At 39.9% G+C, this 12,288-nt stretch overlaps 1 protein-coding gene across 2 annotated transcripts in view; it reads right to left on the bottom strand.

Annotated features, from left to right (window-relative positions):
• Window positions 1-12,288, bottom strand: part of LOC117396973 (protein crumbs homolog 2-like) — a 197,460-nt gene that overhangs the window by 4,000 nt on the left and 181,172 nt on the right. For both annotated transcript variants that reach the window (XM_059005292.1, XM_059005293.1), the window contains 3 exons: window positions 9,968-10,832; window positions 8,937-9,053; window positions 6,110-6,236 (listed from right to left, as the gene is read on the bottom strand). In XM_059005292.1, coding sequence (XP_058861275.1) covers window positions 6,110-6,236; window positions 8,937-9,053; window positions 9,968-10,832 — 1,109 coding nt within the window. The remainder of the gene's footprint in view (window positions 1-6,109; window positions 6,237-8,936; window positions 9,054-9,967; window positions 10,833-12,288) is intronic.

The following is a 12,288-nucleotide window of genomic DNA, read 5'->3' as shown; positions in this document are numbered from 1 at the left end:
GTACGCTTTTAAATAGCACCATGTACATCAGGTCTTTTTAGAACAATGGTCAATCTGTGCTGTGAGAATCAGGACTGGTCAGGATTGGGATGTGCTCACATCACAGCTGTGAGGGGGTTCTCTCATGAGTCTGACTGCAACCACTTCAGTTTTTCAAGATTTAAAATATTTGATGCTGTCTTAAAAACAAAAATCATGGTAGAAGTGTCCAGGACAAAATACAGTGCAATACAATAGACATTGATGTAGGGTCCTTTTATCAGATGGGAGTGTTCTGTTGTAAATCAGGCGTGACTTTTCCGTTCTTTGGAGATTCACTTGGTAAACCCAAAGCCCAATTGTTTAGACTATGAAAATGTATTCTGAACATGTCATAGTAGCCTACCTTATTTTTAAATACATATATATTTTACTTTAATATTTAATTTCTTCTATTTGTTCTACATGACGCTCTATTGTTGATCTTTATCTGTCATGTTAACTACCAGGTACAATTGCTTCTCCAAGTCTTATTTTCTGCAGTGAAATGGGGAAGCACATTAGTGTTGCACTGTGCACTGAAGCCCAGAAGTACAGCACTGTGCGCTAAAGCCTGTGCAACACTGATATTCTTCCCCACCTCACTTTAGAAAATTAGCCTTGAGGGTGTTTCATACTGCGCTCCCTCGTTATAGCAGGCCTTTATATCTCAGAGCTGGGTGCACGGACTGGCACTTGTAAATCAGCCTTGAGGGTGTTTCATACCGCGCTCCCTCGTTATAGCAGGCCTTTATATCTCAGAGCTGGGTGCACGGACTGGCACTTGTAAATCAGCCTTGAGGGTGTTTCATACCGCGCTCCCTCGTTATAGCAGGCCTTTATATCTCAGAGCTGGGTGCACGGACTGGCACTTGTATTCTTGTTAAAAGGTGGAACACTAATTGCACTCACTTAGCAGCGGCTCCCGACTACAGTGTTATAAAGCTGGAGCGCTGCATGCACCTATATTCCACATGTGACCCTTCATATTGTAAATATGCTGTTTACAGTACATGGCTGGGGTACTTCTGAATGTTGCGTATAATACTGGTGGGATATTAGTGGGATATGCATGTTAATTCTGAAAGCCAGCGTGGGGTGCCCAGTGCCACTCTTACTATCCAGGCATTTCAAATAAATCTAATGATACAGAGCATGTGACTTGAGAGAGCCACGTGTCTCCAAGATTACTAGTGTTACCTCAATCCCACTGACAGCACTGGATTAGACTAAGCCTTTGCTCAACACTCACACACGGTAATCTAGTTTGCTTGCTTACTGGCTACATGTCTTTTCTTTTTTTTATCAGATAGTGTAAAGTTTACATTGTGCTGTGCATGGCTGCCTGAAGGAAAGTCTGTACTAAATAGACATGCACACATTGCTGTTACATATTTACCACAAGTGCGGGAAACTGCAGCTCAACACTATGGAGGTTTGGTTTGGGAAGTGGTTTATTCAGGCTAAAATGACTTACTTCCAAACAGAAAACCATACCTCTGCATTATTGAAATTATATATATATATATATATATATATATATATATATATATATATATATATATACGCACACACACACACACACATAGTATATATATATATATATATATATATATATATATATATATATATGGAAACACATGATTTACAGACAGAGCAAGGGTGGGCGAGACAACTCACAAGTAGAATGGTACCCTGAAATGAATCAGTTTTCTAGGAAAGCAGTTCAGCTGGGGATGGTGAGTTTGTTGCTGGATAACTTCACTTAGACCACTTTCTCACAAATAGTTTGGTATCCCTGAAAGATGTTTTAGTATTCAGAGATGCCCAAGTATTTAGTAAGGGGTGTGAGAGACAAAAATGGGTAATGCAATACAACCATCCCCCGCTTCTGTATTGTAAAGCATTTTGCGAGGTCTCTTCTGTATTGTAAATCATTCTGCGAGGTCTCTTCTGTATTGTAAATCATTCTGCGAGGTCTCTTCTGTATTGTAAAGCATTCTGCAAGGTCTCTTCTGTATTGTAAAGCATTCTGCAAGGTCTCTTCTGTATTGTAAATCACTCTGCGAGGTCTCTTCTGTATTGTAAATCACTCTTCGAGGTCTCTTCTTCATTGTAAAGCATTCTGCAAGGTCTCTTCTGTATTGTAAATCATTCTGCAAGGTCTCTTCTGTATTGTAAAGCATTCTGCAAGGTCTCTTCTGTATTGTAAAGCATTCTGCAAGGTCTCTTCTGTATTGTAAAGCATTCTGCAAGGTCTCTTCTGTATTTTAAATCACTCTTCGAGGTCTCTTCTGTATTGTAGAGCATTCTTCGAGGTCTCTTCTGTATTGTAAAGCATTCTGCGAGGTCTCTTCTGTATTGTAAATCACTCTGCGAGGTCTCTTCTGTATTGTAAATCACTCTTCGAGGTCTCTTCTTCATTGTAAAGCATTCTGCAAGGTCTCTTCTTCATTGTAAAGCATTCTGCAAGGTCTCTTCTGTATTGTAAAGCATTCTGCAAGGTCTCTTCTGTATTGTAAAGCATTCTGCAAGGTCTCTTCTGTATTGTAAAGCATTCTGCAAGGTCTCTTCTGTATTGTAAATCATTCTGCGAGGTCTCTTCTGTATTGTAAATCATTCTGCGAGGTCTCTTCTGTATTGTAAATCACTCTGCGAGGTCTCTTCTGTATTGTAAAACATTCTGCAAGGTCTCTTCTGTATTGTAAAGCATTCTGCAAGGTCTCTTCTGTATTGTAAATCATTCTGCAAGGTCTCTTCTGTATTTTAAATCACTCTTCGAGGTCTCTTCTGTATTGTAGAGCATTCTTCGAGGTCTCTTCTGTATTGTAAAGCATTCTGCGAGGTCTCTTCTGTATTGTAAATCACTCTGCGAGGTCTCTTCTGTATTGTAAAGCATTCTGCGAGGTCTCTTCTGTATTGTAAAGCATTCTGCGAGGTCTCTTCTGTAATGTAAAGCATTCTGCAAGGTCTCTTCTGTATTGTAAATCATTCTGCAAGGTCTCTACTGTATTGTAAATCACTCTTCGAGGTCTCTTCTGTATTGTAAATCACTCTTCGAGGTCTCTTCTGTATTGTAAATCACTCTTCGAGGTCTCTTCTGTATTGTAAATCACTCTTCGAGGTCTCTTCTGTATTGTAAATCACTCTGCGAGGTCTCTTCTGTATTGTAAATCACTCTGCGAGGTCTCTTCTGTATTGTAAATCACTCTTCGAGGTCTCTTCTGTATTGTAAATCACTCTTCGAGGTCTCTTCTGTATTGTAAATCACTCTTCGAGGTCTCTTCTGTATTGTAAATCACTCTTCGAGGTCTCTTCTTCATTGTAAAGCATTCTGCAAGGTCTCTTCTGTATTGTAAATCATTCTGCAAGGTCTCTTCTGTATTGTAAAGCATTCTGCAAGGTCTCTTCTGTATTGTAAATCATTCTGCGAGGTCTCTTCTGTATTGTAAATCATTCTGCGAGGTCTCTTCTGTATTGTAAATCACTCTGCGAGGTCTCTTCTGTATTGTAAAACATTCTGCAAGGTCTCTTCTGTATTGTAAAGCATTCTGCAAGGTCTCTTCTGTATTGTAAATCATTCTGCAAGGTCTCTTCTGTATTTTAAATCACTCTTCGAGGTCTCTTCTGTATTGTAGAGCATTCTTCGAGGTCTCTTCTGTATTGTAAAGCATTCTGCGAGGTCTCTTCTGTATTGTAAATCACTCTGCGAGGTCTCTTCTGTATTGTAAAGCATTCTGCGAGGTCTCTTCTGTATTGTAAAGCATTCTGCGAGGTCTCTTCTGTAATGTAAAGCATTCTGCAAGGTCTCTTCTGTATTGTAAATCATTCTGCAAGGTCTCTACTGTATTGTAAATCACTCTTCGAGGTCTCTTCTGTATTGTAAATCACTCTTCGAGGTCTCTTCTGTATTGTAAAGCATTCTGTGAGGTCTCTTCTGTATTGTAAATCATTCTGCGAGGTCTCTTCTGTATTGTAAATCACTCTTCGAGGTCTCTTCTGTATTGTAAATCACTCTGCGAGGTCTCTTCTGTATTGTAAATCACTCTTCGAGGTCTCTTCTGTATTGTAAATCACTCTTCGAGGTCTCTTCTGTATTGTAAATCACTCTGCGAGGTCTCTTCTGTATTGTAAATCACTCTGCGAGGTCTCTTCTGTATTGTAAATCACTCTGCGAGGTCTCTTCTGTATTGTAAATCACTCTTCGAGGTCTCTTCTGTATTGTAAAGCATTCTGTGAGGTCTCTTCTGTATTGTAAATCATTCTGCGAGGTCTCTTCTGTATTGTAAAGCATTCTGCGAGGTCTCTTCTGTAATGTAAAGCATTCTGCAAGGTCTCTTCTGTATTGTAAAGCATTCTGCAAGGTCTCTTCTGTATTGTAAATCATTCTGCAAGGTCTCTTCTGTATTGTAAATCACTCTTCGAGGTCTCTTCTGTATTGTAAAGCACTCTGCGAGGTCTCTTCTGTATTGTAAATCACTCTTCGAGGTCTCTTCTTCATTGTAAAGCATTCTGCAAGGTCTCTTCTGTATTGTAAAGCATTCTGCGAGGTCTCTTCTGTATTGTAAAGTATTGTGCAAGGTCTCTTTTGTATTGTAAATCATTGCATCCTATAGAGTTAACTAATTCTATAGGAATTAGTTAATTCTGTAGGATTTTGATTCATAAAGTTGAATGAAACCTTCTGAATAATGTTACATTAACATATTGAATTACATACCGCTTTGTAGTTTTCCATATTCTTGACAAAAATTGGAAAATGTGACACTTCAAAATCTAACATGAAATACGGTACTACTATTATTGGCTTCCAGTAGACTTTTACAATGTAATTTTGTAGTTTATTTGATTACATGATGTTAAATAAAATGTCTAAATTATGTTCATGTAGTTTGTTTTTTAATTACGTCTCTAAAATTCTAGGTGATGCAAAACGTTTGGTAATAGATGTAGGTCTGACACAGGAAGTAGTACGAGACCAAGTAAAAGAAGATACATCTAAAAAAAAACATGCAAAGAAACATCAGGTTGTCAGCTCAGTGATAACCAGTGCTAACGGGCCTCCATTCCCACAGGTCTGTGGGTGTGACTGTAGACATGTCATTGTATTAAAGGTTGAGAAATTCACACAGTTTCTGCAATTACACCTATTTTGTATTTTGACATTTTCCATTTTGTTACTCCACCTTCATTATTTAAATAGTGCAACATGTATCTACTAGGTACAACATGTTCCTTTACACTTTATATTACAGCACATATACGGTTACACTGTAACCAATATTTAACTTGCATTTAAGCACATGAGAACGTTTATGTAGTTACATGAACAGAACACTGCAAGTCAAGAACTAAACTGTAATTAAACTCCTGCTGGGTACATGTAAAATTCTATGTAAAAGGTAACAGCAATGAAATGACAGTGCAGTAAGTGCATATATGCATGTAATTACTGTACCCAACAATAGCCATGTAACCCAGTATAAACTGAATTATATGACACGTGTATTCTCTCTGTCTCTCACTTGCATTAGGATTCCAGATCCTGTTCTCCTGTGATAAAACTATACGCAAGGATGGAAAAAAGACTCCCATTGCACAGCAGTTTGAGGCATTCCTGGTTTTACTATGCGTTTAATAAGACACACCTGAGCTTGTTACCTATGCACTTTGGCTAATTAAGCTGGTAGTAAATCCTGGAATGGGTGAAACTGCTATGCAGTAGGAGTCTTTTTTCCACCTCTGATAAAGTACAGTTTAGAGAGACAGCATAGCAATAAGACCCTGTCGTTGAGCCAAATGGCTGATACTGTTGAAGTGGCACTTACCTGACTTTAATTAAAAACTAGGACCTTCAAAACAAAAACAAAAAGAAAAGGCAAAGCACTTGTCATAAAATAACTATAACTAGAGGATGCAATGAGTTTACATGGAGATCAGGCTCCATCTCAACCTGTCGTACAGTACATGCACACAGACAAGCAAATATCTCTTCCGTCTCGTCAACGTCTATGTACAAGACAGTATAGCACAAGAAGTGAAAGAGGCTTTGTCAGAAGAGCAGCGAGCACAAGAAGGAAAGGTCGCTTACATCAGTCTCACAGCGCTGTCCCACATAGCTGGCACCGCAGCTGCACTCGTAATTGTTGACCAGGTCACGGCAGGTGCCACCGTTGAGGCAGGGGTTGGGGACGCACTCGTTTATATCAGTTTCACAGCTGTTGAAGAAACAAGGGAGGGACATCAGTCCACTGTGTTGAAATGCATTGCACCCTGCCTTTCAGATTAACATCACATACACTGTGGGCAAACGCAGTCAAGCACAGGGAGCCAGGAGCCACACATTAGTGCAGCATGGCACCCTGTTTACCTGTTGTCAGTGGGCATCAATTCAGTAGTTTAAAATGCTCAATCAAAATACAGGGTAATATACAGGTAAAACTTACATGCTTCTAAGTGAAGTAGACTTTCATAGAGGCGGTAAAGTGTAACAATATTATAGATTATTAGTCGTCACAGAGCACTACAATTCGGTTGCCACTCTGTTACAACCTTCACTTTACCCAGTGGCCCAAATTTACATCACATTGCATTAGGAACAAAACATAAGAAACTGCTTTTAACAAGAGGATCCTGGGTCTCAAAGGGTCCCAATGATTAATGGTTAACATGGCTTTGTAATCTATTCCAGCACAGAAACCAGGCCCCCTGTACTGTGATTAATGTATTGGCTCGGTTGACTCTGAAGCCTTTAAATCTTAAAAGGAGTTGGCAATCAACCCCCCCCCCCCCCCCCCCCTTCTTTGTTCAAGGCTAAATAGATAAATAGATTGAGTTCCCTTTAATGAACTAGTGTAGCATCTGGATTGTATCAGCCTTTAGGGCACTAACAGGTACTGTAAGTGCAGCACAGACAACATGCTTACTTTAGAACAAAAGGCCTTGTACTGGATCCCTTAATTATCACTCTAACAAGAGCAGTGCTGCAGCAGCTTGAAGAGCTCATCACCAGACAATCAATAATTCCACCAGGCCCTTGCAGTAATGATGCTTCACTCAGAAGTTAACAACATCCTGCCGAGAATAGCTTATGCAATTCAAGCAAATGAACAGAATGCAGATTGAAACACCTGAATGCTGGGAAACAGTGCCCCCTATGGGTGGAAGTTCTGACCATGCGTGGAACATGAGGGACCAATAGCACCTCTCCACCATTCCTATTTAATCCCCAAAGTATTTTTTGCATCACCCAACAGTGAGAAACCCTCACTGACAACAGACACACTACATGAATCACCTTGATGTTTTCCAAACTGAAACAATAGGCTTTAGTGGAAAAATACATTTAAAGTGGCCCTCTAGAATAGAGGCCCAGCTACGTATCTAAGTGGTCAGTGTTTTCTCTGGAGCTCTCCTGAAGTACAATGACTTGAACTCCTCTATATGGTCCATCATTCCTCTAGGAGGACAAACGCTGCTCTTGGTAACGCTAGTACTGGACTCCAACCTCTTAGAGGTCTTTATTGCACACTGGAGCACATTACCAGCCATCACTGGAAGACAACAGGAGCCGGGGGCGAAATTCAACTTGACATGATGCTATTTCTAGACTGCCTGGCTCTGGTAAAATGAAATCTTATCCCTGTGAGAATTTTCTCTCATTAAAAAGACAGTAGGTTCCTGCCTTCTGAATGCAGAGCAACAAACCCTGGCAATCTATTACTGGAGGAAATGATCTAAAGAGCGGAAATATTACTCTCGGTTTCAGAGATGGCAATAAAGAAAGACGTGTCATTTACTCTACCCTATGCAGAATACTGTCCTTTATACTGCATAGGAGTATTACCTTGCAAATTACATTTTATTTGTCTAGAATATTTTCCCAAGAAAGTAACAGGAATACTGATTTTAAAAACAGAAGATTTCCGTAAACATTTTCGAAATGGGCAATAGTATTTTATTGTAACTGATAAAACAAAAGCTATTTCTGTCTATACAAATTATAATAATATTCTGGTGGGAATCGTAAAAAATGTTTAAGAAGCTCGTATTAAATGATAAAATGTTGCATGTGGCTAAAATACCGCAGCAAGAATACAAAGTGTATTTGCCATATTTCCTCAGTTTTCTGGTCTTACATTGGGTTCCTGTGAAGCAGCACATTGATTTCAAAACACTACTCCTCACTTACAAGGCTATTCATGGTTCTGGCCCTGCCTGTTTGAGTTAGTTAATATAAACCGTCTCACACTTTGAGATCAGAAAATTACGGCCTCTTGGTTATTCCAAGAACTATATATACTATATATATTAACTATAGTTAAAGGGCTTTTAGTTTTCAAGCTCCTTCAATTTGGATCTCAATTCCAAATGTTATCTCTTAGATTTGCCTTTTCACTGGCGAGCAGTTTGGAGCTCTTTTGACTTGCTGTTTATTATATTTTAAAGCACCCTAGGCTGCTAGCACACGAAGGACGCTATATAAATGAAATTGGTATGGTGGTACTGATTACAATACTGTTTGTAAATATTAAGCAACAATTAAAATATAATACAACAATTAAAACATGATATACGTATTGCCTCCCCAGAGCCAGGTAGACCATGCATATCTGTATGACTGTGCAACACTATGAACAGCTGTCTGTATCCACTGAGCTGATGCTTTCCCTGGTTTAGTGGTTCTTTGTGTGGGTGCTCCCCAGTGTCTGCAGCACTGAGGCAGGCTGACCTCTTACCTCTCTCCCCAGTGCCTGCAGCACTGAGACAGGCTGATCTCTTACCTCTCTCTCCAGTGCCTGCAGCACTGAGACAGGCTGATCTCTTACCTCTCTCCCCAGTGCCTGCAGCACTGAGGCAGGCTGATCTCTTACCTCTCTCCCCAGTGCCTGCAGCACTGAGGCAGGCTGATCTCTTACCTCTCTCCAGTGAAGCCAGTCCTGCAGGTACATTTAGCTCCCCAGATGCCATCTTCACAGTCTCCATCATTCTGACACCAAACCTCCTTCCCACACTGCAATGGCGGGTAGGGCCACCTAGAAGAAATACAGCCATAAAGACGTGGAACTGAGTGGGTCATTACTGAGCCTGTTTTGAAAACGAGAGGCTACCACAGTAAATTCTCAGTAGGACACCTAGCTCTCCCAATCTCCTGTTATCTCACTGCTGGAAGCCTTTCTTGAAACAAATTGTGCTCTAAATATTAAAATGAATTTGTCTCTAATTTCCTGGTTGCTTGGAATCATGGGAAAGTCCCTTAATCACATGACTCACCGGGTCACACTGTAATAGCTTGCTGCATGCAAAGACTGATGGGAGATGAGTTCCAAAGCACTCCATCTCCCAGCAGCCTTTGTAACTCCTGAAAACAGTTGTCTGCATGAAACCGATTGAAAAATGACTCATTATTATCAAATATTGTGAAGAACACTGCATTCAAGGAAAAATTTCAATTTGAAAAAATAAAACATTTCATTGGGACCACAGCATTACCAGATATGGAGATTAAATTGCCCGTATATTAGTTTAGACCTGTGGTTCCCAAACCGATCCTGAGGACCCACTGTGTCTGCTGGTTTTCATTCCAACTGAGCTCTCACATACTTAACTAAACCCTTAATTGAACTGATAATTTGCTTAATTAGACTTATGTAATTGCTTTCAGCTCTTAACAGTTGCATATTTCAAGTTAGCTCTAACATTTTATAAGTAACTTGAACTCTAGTAATTGAGAGCTCGGAATGGAAACCAGCAGACACAGGGGGTCCCCAGGACCAGGGTTGGGAACGACTGCTTTAGACCATTAGGATACAATTGAGCTGCTCTAGATTCCCGTTTTAAGCTGGAATAAACTTGAATACAACAGTGATTATTTCACCAAGCTCCAGTTCTCAGGCACCTCATTATACTGACACATACTACCTATTGATTTGAAAAGTACAATACTTACTGGCATAGAGGACCTGTGAACTGATGAGGGCAGGCACAGCTGAAAGTGTCAATACCATCAGAGCACACCCCTCCATTCTGACACAGGTTTTCAGCACAGTCATCAATGTTTGTTTCACAGTCCCTCCCAGTGTAACCTGGGTAACAGTCGCACTTGTAGCCAGCCAGCAAGTCAGTACAATTGCCATGGAGACAGGGACTGGACTGGCAGTCGTCAATATTAGACTGGCAATATAGCCCACCCCAGCCCTGGGGACAACTGCACTCAAAGAAGTTAAACATATCCTCACACTTTCCCTCATGATAACAGGGGTTTGGAGTGCAGACCGGGTTTCCTCTGCACCCGATTTGAATCTCTTCCCCACTGCGCTTGATAAACTGCTCCCGCTGCGGTACTGTGTGGTCTTCGGTGAAAGGGAGATACACTCCACCCACTCTCACAGTCCCGAGGCAGCCTGTGTAATTCTCAGCCAGCATCACAGTAGATTCGTTGAGGAAGTTGAGGTTGCCAGCCTCGCCCAGGCTGGTTCCGTTCTGCTTCCCGTCCACCGTGATGGCCCATCTCGATGACCCCTGCTTCGGTTCCATCATACCAACCATGATTTTATGCCACAGGCCGTCTGTGATGGGGAAGTCGCTCTGTATGGTGACTATTTCCACGCTGTTCTCTGTCCTCAGCTTGACCAGCAGTGTGGAGTTGTGGAGTCCAATGCAGAAAAGTTCCACTTGGTTGGTGGCTCGCAGAAGAACCGCATTCCCATCTCTGGTCCTCACGTCCAGGGAAATGCTTGTTACTGGCCAGTTGAGAGACTTGTTGGCAGCATATTCAATAGTGTTGTTTTCCTGAAATGTTGCATTTGCTCTGCCTGAAACAAGAAAAGGAAACAAGCATGCCAGTGACATACATCCCCTGCAAATTAAGAGCAATGAAAAAAACACCAAGACCTACACCACTGTATGCACTGTGAAAATGTAACTTTGACAAACAAAGTGCCTTCATATAACCCCAGACTTGAATAGTCTCATTCATTTATGAAAAGAATAAACCAAGTTTCATCAGAATTGGAAAAGTGCTTCTCAAGATACATAAAAAAGTAATATGGACGGATAGACAGGACAGTTGTAGTTATTAGTTTAATTTTAGTTATACTTATTATTGCAGTTAACTAAATATGAAGTTATTATTTAGTCATTATTATAGTTAACAGAGTGGTGATGACCTTGAAATCTGTCGAGGTAAAAATAACTTGGGTAATGCCAGGCTCTACACCTCACAGTACACTCCTTAGGATAGAAAACCACAAACACGTAGTGATCAGAGATTACCATTTACTAGCCAAGTCTTGCTGTACAGCCCTCCACAAAATTTAATACCAGTCAAATAGATTATGTGTGCTGGAAACAAGTAGTAAAAAGCAGGCTGTTTATTTCAGCTTGATTTTTACTTAACAATTTACAAGCTATATTTAGTTTTTTACATTAAACTAACTTGGGGAAAATAATTAAACCATTTAATTTGCAGTTGTTCATGTTTAAGCAGAACCTCAATGCCTGATGAAAACAAGGCATATAGAAATGTTAAATATATAAGCAACTAATCTGAATCAATGGTACCCAGTGAATAAAAAATAAAAATAAAAAATAAAAATAAAACATTTGCATTTTTCTGTACGATACAAAATGTCCCTGGCTCACAGGCTTTCCATGAGACCTGGAGAAAACATACTGCAGGGCCGTATTTATAAAGCATTGACCATTTTTTTTCCTTATTGGAAAACAACACAAAGAAGTTGTAGTGCCAGATACATCCTTCATGTGCTAATTTAACAGTCCCTATAGGCAGTTCAAATGCTTACTTTTGCTTTATGAATATGGACCATATTGAAACAAAAACTTATTCTGATAACTGCTTTGTCACAAGATACATTTTCATTCCATACAAGTAATATAGCATTCATTTTGTTTGATTAACTTTGATTAAATAATTTACCGTGTTTTTTCTATCTTTATTTTTCCATTCAAGCAGAGAATGGGTGAAATCGACCTTTATGCTTTAAAAAACAGACTTTTTATGCCATTGAGAAACGTCTCATTTAATGAAACCCCTTTATCATATTCAACATGCAACAAAACCATGGTTACCAACATTCTAACTGAAATAACGTTTGGTCGCAGGCACAGCGGAGCTATACGTATAGACAAAGATCCTACACACATTTAAAATGGTCTCAAATAAACCGCAGCATATAAAAGTGTATACACACACACACTTATATAGCATACATTTACAGGTAAAAATAATATGCACAGAACAAAACTAGA

Source organism: Acipenser ruthenus, chromosome 31, assembly GCF_902713425.1.
Source record: "Acipenser ruthenus chromosome 31, fAciRut3.2 maternal haplotype, whole genome shotgun sequence".
Classification (NCBI taxonomy): Eukaryota; Metazoa; Chordata; class Actinopteri; order Acipenseriformes; family Acipenseridae; genus Acipenser; species Acipenser ruthenus.
Note: the sequence above shows the minus strand (reverse complement) of the source record. Positions and strands in the feature narration are given on the sequence as shown.